This window comes from Periplaneta americana, chromosome 2 (assembly GCF_040183065.1).
Source record: "Periplaneta americana isolate PAMFEO1 chromosome 2, P.americana_PAMFEO1_priV1, whole genome shotgun sequence".
In the NCBI taxonomy this organism is placed as follows: Eukaryota; Metazoa; Arthropoda; class Insecta; order Blattodea; family Blattidae; genus Periplaneta; species Periplaneta americana.
Genome location: NC_091118.1, coordinates 186,223,713 through 186,243,172, shown reverse-complemented (window position 1 = coordinate 186,243,172; position 19,460 = coordinate 186,223,713). Strand labels below are relative to the sequence as shown.

The following is a 19,460-nucleotide window of genomic DNA, read 5'->3' as shown; positions in this document are numbered from 1 at the left end:
AAGTTATCCCTGGCAGAGATTTTAATATGAATTTATGAGAGGGGGATAACTTTCCAACAGGGGGAAATCCCCCCATTAATTCGCACCCTGCATACCCCAGACAGGATTCGAAACCAGAACCAAGGCTGAAAGCTGTATGTCTGAATTGTTGCATACACTATTGATGAATTAATTAATGGACAACGAGAAAAAAAATTCTGCACTGTATCAGGGATACACCAACACACAGAATACATCAGTCAGTTTCAGGAACAAAATTACAGTTGTGTTGCTTTGAATGTTTTATTTCTGTTTTGCTTTACATATGAAGAGGTTGGGTCTATGATAAGAGAATTAATGAAGAGCATACAATATATTTTCTCTTCATATGAAGTGACATTATTCCCAGCTCATATAAAATTTGTTAATATATCATATGTGTCCATTATCACTTCAATATTGCAGAACTTGCGAGTGGTCACACAGGTTTGTAGGTGCTCTTGAAGCTGAGATATTAATAAGTGCCAGTGTGGCATGGCTAATTTTATATCCAACTTCGGCGCCCTTATACCCAAAGCAAGGGGAGGTGGCATCATTAGAAGGAGTCACACAAGTTACACTGGTTCATGGTCTAACTACAAATAACATTAGCATTCCACTGTGGCTCATACAATAAATATTTGGAATTCTGCCATTTTTTGTTTCATCACGGATTCCGGAATGGGTGTGCATACTCAGTACGATGAAAGATGTATTCTACATCAAAAACTTAAATCTATTTTTTTGTTCCCACGCTCCTAGCAAGGTTTACCATAAACTCAACATTTGGGCTTTTATAACATACAGCATACAGACATAGTGTGACTATCATGATATGGGGTTTGCATCATGCTGGACCTCCACAATAGTACATTATGCAATGAGCCTATGTTAGTAATTAAGACGCGAGTATGTTTATGAAACGAGTGCGAGTTTCATAATTTTCATACAAGTGTCTTAATTACCATTATAGGCAAGTTTCATATGACTTTTTATGCTCGACCATATTTCTAACTTGAAATTATTCATAAGTATTCATGTTATTCTTATCTGACTGGGAAGCGGAATTGACCTTGTGCAATATCTCATAAATTGTGAGATGTGCGCAGACGCGAAAGTATTGATTTTTTGCTAGAAACAAATGACCTTGATATAATCTAGAGAGTAAAATAAAGATTAATCTTGATATAACTTTGAAATTGATTTAGACATTGAAAAACGAGATGACAAATTGAATTTATTCGAATATTATTTACAATTAACGCTAATTATTATAGTAACAGAGCATAACCTTCTGCGATAGTATTGGATTTCCAGCCTCCGTGGCGTTTCGCTAGTTGTCTTTTGATTGCATATCCGAAAATAATCGATACTTGCACTTTCATATTGCTACAATGGTGTTTTCTGATTGGTGGAACACCTGAACTTTAATAAATAGGTGTACTTTAATGAGGTCCATTAAAGGGTTGCTACCAGGTGTATAATTACTACATTTCGGCATGGTCGAGCATAAAAGAAATAGAGAACATCACAATATGTCAGGAAAACATTCATATACTAAACAGGGTTCGAAACTACAACTATGACTTCCACATCATGAAAGCTGCATGCCTTAAGTGTTGCACAACAAAACTTGTGCATAAATGAATTAATAGATAAAGAGAAAAAAGTAAATTCTAAATGCAATACTCATTTTATTACGGTACACAATAGGCAAATTGAATGATACAATTGTATATTTCTATTAAAGCCTCCAACTAAATTATTATAATAGCATAAGCCCCTCTATAAAGAAAGTACAACGCAGTCTCACCTCTTGAGCTGTGCATCTTGAGGCCAACTCCCAGAGTACCAAGCCACAGGCGTACATATCAATGCGAAGAAAAGCATCTCGTGAAAAGTTTATGGCTCCTTCCAGAACCTCGGGAGCCATGTAACGACGTGTGCCCACCTAATAACATTAAAAGCTTTATTTAATTCAAACGACACAGCTCATATCACTAAGCATCTGCTGAGTCCATATCATATCAAAACTGATAATTTTTTTGCTTTCTGTGTAAAATAATTTACTCAGTCCTGAAGAAGTTTTTGACTTTTGCAAACAGGAAATAATCAGAAGGAGACAGGTTGGGCGAGTATGTAGAGACATGGGAGAAGCTTCCACTTCCAAGAACTTGCAAACGTCTTCACATTGATCAGGGCTGCCTGAACTACGTATGGCCTGTGAGTCACATCTGGCCCATCATAGCTTTTTATATATATTATTTAATGTACTGTAGTACATATGATATTTTCATGCAGATATTCTGCGTCATCATACGATGAAAGAGTAATGGAACGGAGAAAAATTCTCTTCGGCGCCAGGATTTGAACCTAGGTTTTCAGCTCTACGTGCTGATGCTTTATCCACTAAGCCACACCGGATACCCACCCTGGCGTCGGACAGAATCGTCTCAGATTAAGTTCCAACTCTTGGGTTCCCTCTAGTGGCCGCCCTCTGCACTACGTCATAGATGTCTATGAATGTAGGACTGAAGTCCACACATGTGCTGAGGTGCACTCGTTATGAGTGACTAGTTGGCCGGGATCCAACGGAATAAGTGCCGTCTTAAATCATGAAGTGGTTTACGCATATCATAAATATTATTTAATGTACCGAAGTATATATGATATTTCCATGCAGATATTCTGCGTCATCATACGATGAAAGAGTAATGGAACAGAGAAAAATTCTCTCCGGCGCCGGGATTTGAACCTGGGTTTTCAGCTCTACGTGCTGATGCTTTATCCACTAAGCCACACCGAATACCCACCCGGTATCCCAAGAGTTGGAACTTATTCTGAGACGATTCTGTCCGATGGCGGGGTGGGTATCCGGTATGGCTTAGTGGATAAAGCATCAGCACGTAGAGCTGAAAACCTGGGTTCAAATCCCGGCGCCGGAGAGAATTTTTCTCCGTTCCATGACTCTTTCATCATATAGCTTTTTATGCTGCCCACTTTTTTCTTATACGAGTTTGAAGAAAAAGCAGAAATCCAGTATGAGAAATCAATCAAACTGCCTAATACAGACTATTGGAGAAAATACAAAATCTTGCCTACTAAATTAAATACACAAGAAGGATAATCGAGATATCAAATTTTCTTTCTCAGCTGGTATTTCTAGATTTTCATCAATATCGTGCAAAAATTAATTCTCGTTACTTCTTAATGCTATACCACATGAGTAAACAATATTCACTAACAGTACAGATGACTATTTTTAAAATATATCTTTATATGGTATAAAGCACATTAAAAAAAATGTTTATATCTTACTTGTCCATGGGTGTCACCGCAAGGTTTCCCAGGTTGGAATATAAGAGCCAAACCAAAGTCAGCAATGCAGGCTGTCAGGTCAGATTTGAGCAGGACGTTCTTCGACTTGAAATCTCGGTGTGCAATAGCAGGCTTGTACCCATCTGCCTTGTTTGCTGGAATCTCCTCGTGCAAATGCATCAAGCCCCTGTAATTGCATGACCATAACTTACAATGTTTAAAACTAAAACTATTTCCATAACCGTAATGATAAATATATACACATATAATCCAAAATGGTGGTGGCGTCCTTTTAGAGTTTTGCAGCTTTTTAACAAATCCTGCAGAGACATCTATAGTCACAATCGAGACAATTTTTTTTCTTCCTTGATAATATTAATTTTCCATAATAATAATAGTAATGATGATAATAATAATAATAATAATAATAATAATAATAATAATAATAATAATAATAATAATTTTCACCACAATTCCATAATAATGGGGAGAAATCAATAATAATTACAGACAATCTGTAATAGTTGGTGCCTCTGTTTATACACTAAATACCTAGAAGAGAAATCAATATCCAAATCTCTAAATATTGAGAGAGAATACCTGGCCATCGACTCAGCAATGCGACACATCTCAGTCCAGGTGACGATATTAGCTTTGAGGTAGTCACAAAGTGAACCCTTCTCATGGAAAGCAGTGATGAGCCAAAATTCAGCCTGCAAATTGTCACCACGTTTTTCCACGCCAATGTATCTCAGGATGTCTTCATGGTCCATATGTGGTAGCTTGAAGATTTCTTGTTCAGACAACCATGACTGCTTATCCTGTAACACACAGTTTAAACATTATCATTACTTAAAATACAACAGCAAAAAAAAGTTTAGAAAACATAACATCTATACTAATAATTAATAAATCTGTAGCCGAAATTTTTCTGGTAATTTTCGATTTTCCAAAAATAATTGGTCCTAACATATATAATTAACCGCCCTGAAACCGAAACTCGCTTTTTTGAAATTTTTGTTTGTATGTCTGTCTGTCTGGATGTTTGTTACCTTTTCACATAATAATGGCTGAACCGATTTATATAAAAATTGGAATATAAATTAAGTTCGTTTAACTTAGAATTTAGGCTATATGGCATTCAAAATATTTTCTTTAAAAGGGGGGTTATAAGGGGGCTTGAATTAAATAAATCGAAATATCTCCCTTATTATTAATTTTCATGAGAAATATTACATAACAAAAGTTTCTTTAAAAATAATTTCCGATAAGTTTTATTCCATGCAAAATTTTGATAGGACTAATATTTAATGAGATAAATGAGTTTCAAAATTACAATAACAACACCATCTAAGATGGTGTAATGAAATAAAAAACAAATGACTTCGTCTATAAAGGGTCTTGGACAACAACAATCGAAAGCTATGAAACATAGCCTACAGAGAATGTTTCTGTGTTTATATGAAGTAATATTAGAAGCTAAATTAACAGATTTGTATAATTAATTATTAATTCACCATTGGAAAGTGTAGTTTCTCTAGATGGACATAATGCTATAATGTTATTACAGTAACTTCTGAGTGAATCGAGGACAGGTAAGATTAAAATAGCTTCTTATGCACAGAAAACTTGATAGGCATTCGTTTCCTGTATTTCCTAAAATAATTTTTATGACCAAATGAGTGGTCTCTAGATCAAAATGATCGCATTTTAATTTTTTTAATACAATTTGAATTAAGTTATATAATAAACAATTTATCGTTCTATCAAACACGAATGTTCCCTGGATCAAACGTCCTATTTTAATTATGTAATTACTTTATATTTATTTCTAACAGGTGCAGCGGAGCGTACGGGTACGGCTAGTGCTGACATAAGATTACAGTGTTGATTCTCATGCATCGCTACTATTTTCCTTAGTTCATGTAGATGACAGCTGTTACTTCAAAATGTAATAAATGCTTTCTTAAAATTTCGCCTAGATGAATTACGTTAAATGGTATCAAGTGCATGACGAAGTAGTGGCTTCAACTGACTGAAACCACTGCAACAGTTTGATACCATGCATGATTCCGTGGCTTATTATGTGCAATGCCAGAGTTAAACAGTACACTCATCAGTAGGATACATGGAATAACTTATTTAACAAATGAGAATAGTAAGAAGTCCTGGAAATAGATGAGAACTTGATCACTCAAAGGAAAATATATAATTCATCTTCACCTTAATTAAAAATCTGTGGAAAAATTATTTGGTGGGCTACTAGTAAAAGTTGTTGCTGTTTTCTAATGCCAGGCGTTTCACAACAAAGTAATTTGAGCTCTTGCACTCCAATATTTTTCAAAGATATTATCATGGTCAGCCACTGAAGCACAGATTTTGAGATGTTCCGAATCCATTTCTTGGTTTGAGTTGCACAATGGGCAGTTGGGGGACTGATATATTCCAATTCTATGTAGGTGTTTGGCCAAACAGTCATGGCCTGTTGCCAATCTAAATGCAGCTACAGACGATTTTCGTGTTAAATCAGGAATTAACTGTGGATGTGATGCAGAGAGTTCCATTTTTTCCCTTGAGATTGTGTTATCAAATTTTGTTTGTTGAAGTCTAAGTATGTAGATTTAATAAATTTTTTCACAGAATAATATGTAGATTTAGTAACAGGTCTGTAAGTAGCAGTGCTGCCCTTCTTTGCTAAAGCATCCACATTCTTGTTTCCCAGGATTGAACAATGGGATGGTATCAATTGGAATACAATTCTTTTATTGAGTGATATTAACTGAGAGAGCATTTTAGTTATTTCTGCTGTTTGAGATGAAGGTGTGTGTTTAGAGACTTTTGATGGAATAGCTGCTTTGGAGTCTGACAATATAACTGCATTCTTAAATTTATTGATGTGGCATAGAAGATTCCTGAGACTTTCACTTATTGCAACGATTTCTCCATCAAAACTTGTTGTTCCATACCCAAGAGATTACTAGTAAAAGTTGAAACAAAGCAAGCACAGTACAATCCCTCATATTCAACAACTACAGGACAAAACCAGTGCCAGATAACTGATTTTACCGATTAATTGAAAATAGTTCTTATAGGTTATTTACAGGCATAATGGCACCTACGTTTTTTTACATGTAGAAATTTAAAAATCTGCAGGCTGATTTTTAAATTAAATGTTGAAATAAAAGCTTTATTTCCAGTACTTAATACAGTGCATTCAACTGTTAGTCCATAATACAAAGCATGCTAAAAATACTGGCTGCCATATAATGTAGAGAGCAAGGTAGTCAAAATCACAGTTTTGACAATGATGAGATTGTAGTGCTCCATAATTTAAACCTCTTTAGTACCGGTATGTCTCTAATATCTGCTATAGCTCATCTAATTATTACTAATTATTACGAATTATAATATTGATCTTTCTATTTAATTTTCAATGAATGATTAAAAGTCATACCTAACTCATGATTTATCTATTACGAAATTTATCGTACATTCCACTACATTCACAATCAACGAGCATTTATTCAATATCTCAACTAATTACACCCAACAGTAATTCTTTAACACAAACAACATTTTTAACAAGTAATCTTATAATAATAATTATCTGCGTCTCTATATAATAACTTGTCTATATTTTGCATTTATTATTATCTCTTAATCTCTATTTTCAGGTGAAACAATTACATAACACACAACATCAACTACGAAAACTATCTTGAACTTACGACAATTCTCAGCCATGATTACTCTAAATATTTTATTATCTTCATTATAAAATTAAAATTTTTAACATTGACTAATTTAATCACTGTATATCAATTGTAAAGTAGTCATCAACGTCAAACAACATTCATTCAAATGCCAACGGCCTCTCTAAGTGAAATAATTACAAAACAACGAACATTAACTACGCATACTATCTTGTAACTTATGACAACTTTCAGCCATGTTTACTTTAAATATTTTATTATCATCATTGTAAATTTTAAATTTAATATCATTGACAAATTTTAAACATTGTATATTAATTGTAACATGAGCTATATGTATAAAATAAAATATTCGTCCAGTCTAAGTTCAAATTCAAAGATTATCTCAATATTCATCCTGTATTATGTTATATCTACATAAAGCTCATGAATTTCATGTATCACATATATTTTTCTCTATTTCCTTGTTATTTGCATAATATACTATTATAGGTCCAGATAATATGTTTTGTTATATCTGAAGATGCCCTATACGGCGAAAACATTCATATTGTAAATTTTATTAGTAACAACAATGTAATTTATTCGTCACACAATAATTCCTTTCTACAATTCGCCTTAAACGCTCTCGTCAACAATTGGATTTTCACTCAACACAATATTCGTTATAAAACTCCACCGATGACAACGACAATTTACTTGGACTAGTACGAACAACAATGAACTGTTAATCTTAACTAATATTTACAAAGCACTATTTACAAATCAGAACTATCAGTTCTCAGTTCACAGTTCTTCTATCTCAGTCACTCGAGTTCACAGTATCTCGAACCACAGACCTTCAGAGACAGTTCACTGTACTCGAACTCGGGTCCCTCCAACTGCGGTCCACTGCACTCGAACTCAGGTCCCTCCAACTGCGGTCCACTGCACTCGAACTCAGGCCTTCGGATGCTGACGCAGATGCGGACGCACACTCGAGTCGAACTCCGGCACACAAGTCTGGCTTGCTTGCTCTGGCTTACTCACTGACTGAATAACTGAAAACTGCTGTCGTTCCTTCGCGACCGTAATTTATAACCACAGCGACGTAGCCTCGATAGTTCCACGCGTCTCTAGAGATGGCACTCCAGAAAAATCCAGAGCCCTCTCCTCTCTACCAGCACCAGATGCGCGCGCAAACTCGTCGCGTTGACGTAATACACCCTCTCTCTTCTCTCCACCGCGCGACGTCACTCAATGTTCCGTGGAGCCTGTGCGATCTGCTTTCTTGCGGGACGCTGGTCGTGAGTTCGAATCTCACGTCGCTGTCACAATATATTGTTATTAAATAGCAAATAAACATTTGCAAGTTTATATGCCTTAAGATTGAAATTCATTAAATACTTATTAATAACTTCTTCAGTGGCTGAATCATTTTTTTCGTACTTCATTATCTTCATAATGTTTTGCTGATAAACAGTTCTTACAATTACTCTTACAAGGAATCAAGTGAAGCATTTTGTTTCTTTCATTCAATTGACAAATAGTCATTTTGTCAGGTAGTAGGAGTAAATAACATTACCTTCAGTTGTTACCAAAACTTGACTGTAGGTCAGTTTCATTTGTCACTGTCTCCTCAGTGACAAAATAGCTGATAAACATCTAAATGGGTACAGAAGAAGGAAAGACAATGTCAAGCACTTGACATCAATAAGCCTGACATGACTAAACCAGTCCTATCTCATCAATACTGGACTTCTGCTGTTGAAAGCGAAATTGAAACAAAATAAAAAAATCCAAGACTTTCTAATTAGCATTCTATTATTTGCATACCAATATCTTAAAAAAAGTCTTACTTCAAAACAAAATAAGTGTAAACATACATTTCTTAATATACAAGTAACTCACAGTTTTCTGGCGTATTAAAAATTAAATTCTCGTAGTAAAATTCAACACAAACACACATTATTTAAACAAAAATTTAAATAAACAAATGGGGATACCTGTATAGGAAATATCTTGACTGCGACTGTATCAGTCTTGTACTGAGCCTTCCAAACAGCACCAAAACGTCCTCTAGCTTTTATTTCTAGAAGCTGGATGGGGCGAAGACCCAAAAGAGGCGAAGGTGGAGGTAAGGGATGTGGTTCAATTGTAGGAAGCTGTAAATGAAGAACAAGATTAGAGAATGCATAATTAGCGTCAAGAAAAGTAATTACATGATACATAATAAAAAACCAATTAAAACAAATATTCTTATGCATGCCATTGTAGCAATGTTTATCACTTACATCAAAGATAAATAGGGCACAGATTTGTATGCAATGTAAGCTAAAAATGACATCAACTACGGTACATCTGGGTAGGCATGGTGTACATTACGGTTGAGAAAGCATGGTTTACAATGTTACTAAGTTTAAATATTCCAGTCTATCTAACAATATCTAAATGTGACAGGGAGTCACCTATCGAACTCTGAGCCGAACATACTACACACAGCAGTTATCAAGAGATGCTGTAATGAAGTTTGTTTTGTCTTCTTTAAAGGCTTCTGTGGTTGGACAAAATATGCACTGCTTCACACACACAGCTAAGTAGCCAGAAATATCTGATATCAGACGCTTGTGTGTGTGGGGGGGTATAGTTAAATATATACGAAATAGCAATACTACTTTATAATGCATAAATCCGAACTCTAATGATAAATATGAATTGTACATGACACTGAAATCAGAAACTGTAACACAAATTAGAAGTTATTAATTAAAATGAAAAGAAATAAGAATGGAAAGATGTTGACACTACTAAAATTAAACTGTTCTTGGCAGTAGATATTTCTTTGGTCTGTGACCCAACAATATTTGGAAGACATTAAAGAATAGGTCCATAGTAGAAATGAACTATGCAAAATCAATTCGTGGTAGATTTCTCGCCATCTTGACAATGATACATTAAATATTGTCTGACTGAGTGGTTATGTCACAGGGTCGTCAAAATGGGGTAAGTCACGTAGCAGTTATTTACTTTATAGGACACTTTTCTTTTAAATTATTTTCAACAGTTGTATAATATTACATAGATTTCCAAATCCGAACAGCAAATATTTTCAGGAAAGAGCCTAACAACTCAGCCACTAGCTTTTATAGAGAGACCAGCAGAAATTGGTGGGGGAAATCGAGATGCGACATAACCACTTGGTCCGATAGTAGTAATGGACTGTAAAATTCGTTCACACTTAAGATACACTTAGGGTGACCAGACGTCCTCTTTTGTCTGGACATTTCTCCTTTTTAGGCCTTCGTCTGGGGTCCGGGCGGATTTTAAAAAAAATCAAGAAATATCCTCCTGATAATTTGAAATTATCTGATTTGACGCCTTTTTCAAGTAATTTGCCTGTAGATAGCAGCAGTAACGACGGAATATACTCTTTGCCAACGATCATAACTCTTTTTGGTCCTATTTATTGTCGTTGCTTTCATACATGTAGCTTACTGTAAAATCATTTTATATTATTAAGTTTTGTCATAAGTAGACCTATGCTGTAATAAAATATATATTTACATAATTTTAAGTATAATATAGGCCTAAGCCTAAATCTAAATGATATTATCTGTCTTCTTTAATAAATGAATTGGTTATTTCGAAAACGTAACATGTATGTACTGCTCAGCGCAAACTACTTCAGTAGCATTTATTACATTAACCAAACTAAAGGTCCATTTCTTATCAATTTCTATAGATGAAATATGTGACTTATTTTATGATTTTTAACAATATGTTATAGGAAAGAGTAAACAGCAGTCTGGTTAAAAAAGTAACATAAGCGAAAATGTCACATGTTACGTTTTCGAAATAATCGATTCAATTATAGTTCCCTTGACTTTGATATGTAGCTAACTGTAAAATCATTATTATTAAGTTTTTCATAATTATTTTCTAATAAAATGGATATTAATATACTTTTAAGTAGTATGATATAAGCCTAAATCTATACTGTAAATATTTTATAATAAAATAGATATTGACGGAATTTAAATTACATGTATAATAAGCCTAAATCTAAATTATACATATTTTCTGTCCTCTTTTTTTCGAACAATGTCCTTCTTTTTGAAGCTTTGTGTCCTCTTTTTCATTGATGTGCATCTGGTCACCTTACACTTAGTTAATATACCAGAAAAATATTCGAAATATTTAACATTCATTTTTTTAATGTTATTCCCTTTGCTATACAGCTTATGATATGGGAAAACAGAACAGAAATTGACCAGAACAGCATTCACTAACTCGAACTGAGCATAATACTGCAACAACATGATGCTAGAATATGTTTACTTTCAAAATTAGCTAATCTGTTCCTAAGGAGTTTTGAATGGCAGTCTTGTGCTGTTTTAGAATGAGATGGAAGTCAACCATTCACAAAACACTTCATATAAGAAAACGCAAGGCTGAATTAATGACAGTAAAAAGAAAAATTAAACAAATACAACAGCAAAACAAACAAAAACTAATATTGAAATGTGTAGTTTTGCTCACATACAGGGGATTTTCTTGAATAAAGCTATGTATTTCCAGTAAATTAAACGAACTTTGTTCATATTAGCACACAACAAAGTAAAGAAAAGTGGACTAAAGAGATAAGAAATTAAATTGAACTTTGCCACTCTGCTATTTTTGGCACTATGTGGTGCCATATTTTCCAACAGCCTACATTTTAATGTGCAGTATGTCACTTCAAATTTTTCAATTTATAACGACTTATAGCCACTCCTTTCAATTCTATATATCTGAGTCTATATATTCATAACACCCAATTTGTGCGGTATTTGAAAGTATTAGGGCGGAATTCATAGTCGTCACTTATAAATGAGTGAACCCTTAAGTGGTTACTTATACTCATTTCTAATTCATAGTTGTCCCTCATTCACATAATGAGTGATTACTTAAGTGAGCTTATCTGTACCCTTAAGTGACCACTCATTTTCAAAATGGATACCGAGAATGATTTTGAGGATTTTGTTGAACGAAATGAGGAAAATATACGTGTCCCAAAAAGGTATATTAGAGACATGGAGAATCCTCTGGAAAAAAACACAGAATTGCATATAACATGAAAAGAGAGATAAAACAGATACAAATGCAAGATACAAGTGTAATTACAAATTAAAACTTGAAAATAAAAAAAAAAAAAAACAAATAGATACTATCTAAATAAAAGACACAGATATCGATATAAATGAAAAATACCAAATAAAAATAAATTAAAAGGAGTTAAGTATAGAATCATAGCGAAAATGTAAAATGTAGCTATAATTGGAAAATTACAGAGTAAATATAACACTATGTTAATAAATTCAGTATACAGTATTATATAGTAGGCGTAATAAGCTTAATTAATTTATTTAAGAAATTCACTACTACAGAACATGTGTTCCAATTAGTAGGATATCTGATTATAACTATAACTAACATGCAATTAGAATCCAACATATCATGAAACTATTGCTGTATATAACTTATTCAGTACAATAATATTGATAACTCGTTGTTATAGCAACTCCACATGTAGAGCTGCTTTCGATTAGTTCAATGAGAGTCAGCTTTTGTTATGACGTCATGTCCGGCAGCTGTAAGTGAGCACTCATTACGTAAAAATAAGTGTTGTCTATGAATTCGGAATTGACTTAAGGGTTCCCTTATTATAAGCAAACACTTATTACTTAAGGGTTCACTCATTTTATAAGTGACGACTATGAATTCCACCCTTAGTATAACACACATGTAATAAAAAATATTCGCTTTCTTTCATTTTGTCATATAGGATTATTTTAACTGTTTTATCAATATTATTTAGTAATTAATTTCTTAAAATTGTCACAGATTTATTTAAAAGTTAACAATATAGTTATTGCACAATTTAGCAGCATTCTGATTTGAAAGGAGATGCTGCCTGCAACGGTATAAAATATGTTTATTATTATAACGATTATGTATGACATATTAGTATCAACAAGAGTGTCGTGCCAAAAGCTATGAAATGTGCGTTCATTTATGCTGTGTGTAGCAAAATGTGTGTATGAAAGGTGCAAGCGAAAAGATGCTTCAAATTTTTTTTGATTTCCTATCTTACTCTGGAGGAGATGGGACATTTTTCATATATGATGGCAAGCTATAACCTGATCTCCTTGTAGAACTGAAATAAAAACTTCTGCAAGGAAGAACAGTAAAAAAAGTCAAAAGAAGATTTCCACTTAAATAAATCTATTTATTATATTTAGTTAATTTTATAAAACAGTATGCAAATCAATGCCGAAAAACGTAAAATAATGTAGCTATTTCTGTTAAATTCCCTGCATACGAAATTTTAAATAGTAAAACATTCGAAAGAGTAAAACAATATACACTGATGAAGTTTTACACTTTTTAAAATGAGTTAGTTCTATTATACAAAACTACAAAATTTAATAAATATGAGACTATGATCACAAAAAAATACAAAAATACAGATGTGTACTACTTAAGCATGACCCGTACTTGGTAATAGTAAAGCTTCTAGACTGAAGTAGATAAAGTTTGTGAAAAGAAATTTACAATGGTTAGACACTGTGGAACTTGAAATTAAGATATCATACAAGAAATCATTTTGATATAGTTCTGAGTTATATTTCTCGTCATTATTTAAATATGAACAGTCATCTTCAAAGAAAGAATTTTACTTCGGAATATGTATGGTAAGACTTTCCTGTGTTAAATTTCAACGTACCTCATTTACATGTTTCGACCTATTTATGGATCATCTTCAGAACTGGTCGTTGTTGGTCTTGGCGCCACTTGTTCTGTTTCCTGTGAGGGTGTGTTCCTGTGGTATAGTGTAGAGTCAAAGAGTGTGTGTGTTTTGAAGTTGAGTTGTGTGTTGAGAATTTTGTTCGGGTGTGTTTTTGTATGTCTGTATATTTCATATCGTTCTAGTGTGTTTAGTTTCTGGCTTTTTGGTTGGATGTGTAGTATTTCCATGTCTGTGTTGATGTCTCTACACTATGCCACAGGAACACACCCCCACAGGAAACAGAACAAGTGGCGCCAAGACCAACAACGACCAGTTCTGAAGGTGACCCATAAATAGGTCGAAACATGTAAACGAGGTACGTCGAAATTTAACACAGGAAAGTCTTAACATACATATTCCGAAGTGATACAGTGTTAAAAGTTGTGTAATCAAGATGTATAAAGAATTTTAGAAGAAACTTAAAGCAGTTCTGGACTATAATTCGTCCTTTAAGAAGACAGAGAATGGAAATACTTTTGTTGAAATACCCTATCTTATTCAGAAGTAGACTTTTAGATATTCCACACTGTCCTGGAACTTGGAGCTGTTGCTACTATTCACCGACTTTCCTGAATATTAATTTCACCTCTCATTTCCTCCATGCTCGTCAAAAATGCGCAGAAGATCTTCCTCAATGTGTATATTTTCATTAAGTTCAGTGATAATTATAGTTTCCTGGATTTTTTTGCCAATCAGATATTTAACTGTGTATATAATGTGTAATTGTGTACTAGCTGGCCTCTATTTTACTAACTCCAAGTGAGAAAGCCTTTATGTTTTACATGTGCATCACAAGAGTATCGCATGATTTCTGCTACCTTTAGTTTCTGGATTGCAAGGGAAAATTCTGACTTTTCAACCACACAAAATGCTAAACATATTGCTAAAATATTTCTGAATAATTGAGAAAATGTCCCAGGATTATATTTTGATCAGGTGCAAACTGCGACTACCTTAGTCCTTTTAAATCTTTGCAATTACTATTTACAGAGAAAAATTGAAAGATGAGTAAATGTGAAAAATGTCCACATGTTACATAAATTAAGAGCTAATATTCATGTCGAAATTTCGAAACAACAACTTGGCAGTGTTGCTGGAAATATCTCTACAAAATGAAAAATATACACCGAAGAAGGGGATGGGGGACTTGTCACTGAGATATTAAGGTAAGTTATGGTATAAATTTTAAGTTCAAAAAACCAGCTAGCTTACTAGTTTATAAGACACACAGATTTACAGCATCAAGGCTGCTGTGCAATCAGAACATTGAATTCATGTAACAAGGACATGCTATATTTTTTTCGCACTGTTTAAACAATAAACAGAATAAAAATACCTTGTAAAATTAAAATACAGAATTTAAATTAGTTTAGTAAATATTTCACAGATGTCTAATATTTACAGCATAAAATAAGCCGCATTTACTGTATACACACTAAACAGTCTTACTAATAAAAACTCTATATACAGACGTTTAACTGTCTTAAACTTATACAATGAGTAGCTCGTTTAGAAGTCGTGTGTAAATTCCTTACTAATAATCACTACATATGTCGTGTATAACAGTATAACTGTATATAGTTTCGTCATTACTTCGTTACGAAAAGTAATAGAATATCTGAGGTTCTCTACTGCATCCGGTAGAGCGCTCTAGTGTGGCGTGTTAAATATCGATAGTACAAATGGCTCTAATCGATTACCACACTATATTTTGGTCAAAGAGTACAAGCTACAGCAATATTATTCTAATAATTCTATGATCTTTGGTTTGTTCTTCTGTGGTTACAAGGTAACCATCATCATAAAATGACAGTCTATACGAACAGCTGTTAGAGGGGCGGCCATTTTTTCCCTATATACAACGCTTAAACAAGGGATTTCGTGTATATAACTACTGCAAAGCAATTCCCATTGTATAGTTACAGCCTGTTTATACGTCCATAGCTTATTCACGGTTTATTAGTAATGTTTTCGGTCTCAATTCTACATAAGTCTCGTATAAAAACTATACACGGTTTATTAGTAAGACTAAGTTTATCCTATAAAAATATAAATTCAATCTTGTTAACATAGCTACTTACCCACTAAAGATTTAAAATCATAAGCATTGACGTGTGCATGGAAAAAGAAACACATACTGTAGTTGAAGCAACACTTATATTAACAAAATAAATGCTTTGCAATTGCTAGCAGTGATAATGATTAAAAAAAATAAAGCTTTTAAAAACACAGTGCACACAGTTGAAAAGCTAAGAAGAAAAACTTACCTCATTGAAGTAAGCAAGCTTGCGTTTACGGTAGAACCAATAAAAGAGAACAGAAAATACAGCAGCAAGAAGGACAGGCACCAATGTATATATCACCACGTTCAATCCTTCCTCAGTACCATCTGGAGGTGGCTTTGGCACTGCTTTAGAAATTAAATCAGTAAAATTAGTTAACTCTGTCTTGCAGAAAAGTATCTTATGAAGAAAAAAAAAAAAAACACTTTCTTATACTGCTGTTTAGCAATATTTTATTATATCAAACACATCAACACAAGAAAACAGAAGTGTATTCATTCTTTTTCTTCACCTGACGCACATTAGATGAAATAAAATTTGCTTCTACGAACACTCCAGCCAATAAAATGAAGTCACATGGAGGTATAGCGAATCTTTACTCACTCTATATATAGAGAAGAGGAGGAGGTGTAAAAAGAGAAAGAAGAAAAAGAAGATGGGTGGAAGAGCGAAGTGACACTGCTAACACTAATTAAGCCATTCAATTGAAATTTACATTTAAAAAGATGGTGTATTTAGTGATAAGAAAAATAATGGGCTGCATCAATGTATGAGAAAGTGTAATAAACACAGTGATAACACTGTTACTATCTAAACATAAGTTTATATTATTAAAATACTGCATTTGGGAAATTTTATGTCAATTAAAACAGAGCTGTTCATCATAAAATCACGAATATTAATGATTTTGAAATGTGTACAATTTTGGAAGAACTCAAGACCCATAGTTTTTAAGATTCTACAATGTATTATACTGAAGAAAAAAAATACAGGTTCAGTCTAATTAAAATTGTAAAGAATTGTTTTTACATAAAAATGTTAATTTCTGCACTATTAAAAAACTCAAAATCATGAAATTTTATCCTCTGATTATGGTTCTGGCCAACCATCTATTAACAGACAGTGTGTCTCACTTGATGATATGTGTCAGAGGAAGAACTTATTGTTACATACACCTTAAGTATGGTTAGTAAACTATGTTACTAAAGTCCCGTCGCTCTAATTTCCGGCAGCCAATCGTGTTGCAGGTCGGCTACATTTAAACGTGTGCGTCTTGTGATTCGCTGATTCATTTCTTAAGGCTCGATAAATACTTAATATAATCGCCCGCCATTTTAGCTCTTTCGTTGGCGTTCGCAGAAAGCACACGAAGATGTTATTTGCCGCTCAATTATTTGCTGAATTACATTGCGTTTGATTTATTATCATAGGAGCTACGACATGACAATGTTTAACGGTGTGGCAAATAGATTCCTCATATGGTAGCTCGGCAACGTAAGAACAAAAATGGCGAACGATACTACGTACCTAGACTTTATAGAGCCTTCACTTTCTTTCACGCTGGAAATAACAACGTCAGGACTATAGTCAGTGATGTATGCAATGGAGAGGAAAAGGAATTGGCCACCCTACCCAATTATCTCCTGGCTAATTTTCCTCAGGAGTGATGTCTTATTTGTACCACATTTTAGTATAACTTTCATCATGATTGTGAAACTGTCCCCGATGTGATGTAGGAACAATTTTGATGTTTACATCCGTTGATGCTTTCACTCACCAAGAACCATTCATGATACACTAGAATTCCTCATATCTGGCAACTGTGGGGCAAAGCCAGTGCTGGATAACTGATTTTGCCGGATAATTGGAAAATACGTTTATAGGTTATGTAAAGACATACTGTAGTGCACAAACATTTTTTCCATGTTGAAATTTAGTAATTTTCTTATAAATATTTAAAAATAAAGTTTTGAAATAGTACAAAGTTTATTTTTAGTATTGAATATGGTAATGTACATTCATCAGTTCATAACTGTAGTAATATATAATAGCATAAAAAATACTGAACGTTTTTGTAACCTTATGACATTTTTAAATGGCGATCATTTGACGTGAAGAGCAGTGTAGTCAACATCGCAATTATGAAGATGATGAAGTAGCACTTGATGATTTGAACCTCTTTAACCTAATGTCTGCTTGTTTATGTATACTATCTATTACTCAAATGAAACTTTTACGCGCTACAGCGTAACAGACAATTTCACACTTTTCTATTAAGACTCATCCAACATCCTTTCGAAACGGGTGAGTTCAAGTGGTAAATTTAAAGATATCATCTCTGCACATTGTTTGCAAGGCCCAAGTGACAGCTTACCACTGCTACCCAATCTACTGCAAGGAATAATGGGGTTGCGTGAACAATGTAAAGAGTAAACACAATATGTGGCATGTGCGATTCACGAAAACCACTCACATCTTCGTCCGACTCTTGCCTTTCGCATGAATGACAATTTTTTTTTTGCCTAGCAAAAAGTGCCGTTGATTTGATATTGCCGGTTATTTGGATGTCGGATACGAGAGAATTACTGTATTACGTTTTCATAATAGTCTTGGAAAAGACTCTTTATCTGGAATATACAAGAGGCAAAGGAAAGGGCACTAATCCGTTGTGACAGCATGAATTAATATGCTCACTCACGATCTTTCCTTTAAAATGAAATGCTTGACAATGGCTATATGTATCATTTATTGGACCTACATCATGATGGTTACACTGTCTTCATACAATTTACTGTCCTGATGCTTTGTTCATAGTACTAACAACATTTCTAGACATGCGTCTTTCATATCTTGAAGCAGCATTAAATAACAAATCTGTAAGTTCTACCACGTTTCCTTGGACACTTATGGTCACTCATTACAAAAGGAATGCAGTAAGAATCACAGAATCTTTTTTCCCACCATTAACATTTTCACACATTGCACTTCATTTACAATATTCTGTCAAATAAAGGTGACAATCTCAAACAAATATTCCGTGAATCAAACAAAAACAGCAAAGTGGTCAACTGTATTGTAATGTGCTAACATTTGTTATAGAGTTTCTTTATTTTTGGTGCTTTAAATAACTGAACATTCAAATTTTAACAAAGTTATATTTTTTCCTCAATCACGGACGTTAATAGCTTTCGATTAAGATATCACACAACCTCCTAGGCATTATAGGTTTCTCAAAATTTCCATGCCAAGTTCAAATTAAATAAATAGATATTTTGTATATAAATATAATGAGTCTGAGTTTTTTAACAGTAGAGAAATTGTGTACAAGTAGTCATTCCAAATGAAACTAGATAGGAACCATTTTTCATAAAATAATATTTAACAAATATGTTCATTTATAGGACTATCTCAAGAATGAATAGTTTATGTGGCACTGCTTTTTAATAGCTGAAAATAATATCAGAGGAAAGTGAATATTAGGGTTTATGGGAAAAAATAAATATAGGTGGACTTTAACTTATTATTAGTGTATTCTAATTC

General features: G+C 33.5%; 1 protein-coding gene across 2 annotated transcripts in view; it reads right to left on the bottom strand.

Moving 5' to 3' along the window:
- Window positions 1-19,460, bottom strand: part of put (activin A receptor type 2 punt) — a 54,938-nt gene that overhangs the window by 9,526 nt on the left and 25,952 nt on the right. For both annotated transcript variants that reach the window (XM_069819134.1, XM_069819133.1), the window contains 5 exons: window positions 16,125-16,267; window positions 9,035-9,193; window positions 3,937-4,157; window positions 3,337-3,523; window positions 1,832-1,969 (listed from right to left, as the gene is read on the bottom strand). In XM_069819134.1, coding sequence (XP_069675235.1) covers window positions 1,832-1,969; window positions 3,337-3,523; window positions 3,937-4,157; window positions 9,035-9,193; window positions 16,125-16,267 — 848 coding nt within the window. The remainder of the gene's footprint in view (window positions 1-1,831; window positions 1,970-3,336; window positions 3,524-3,936; window positions 4,158-9,034; window positions 9,194-16,124; window positions 16,268-19,460) is intronic.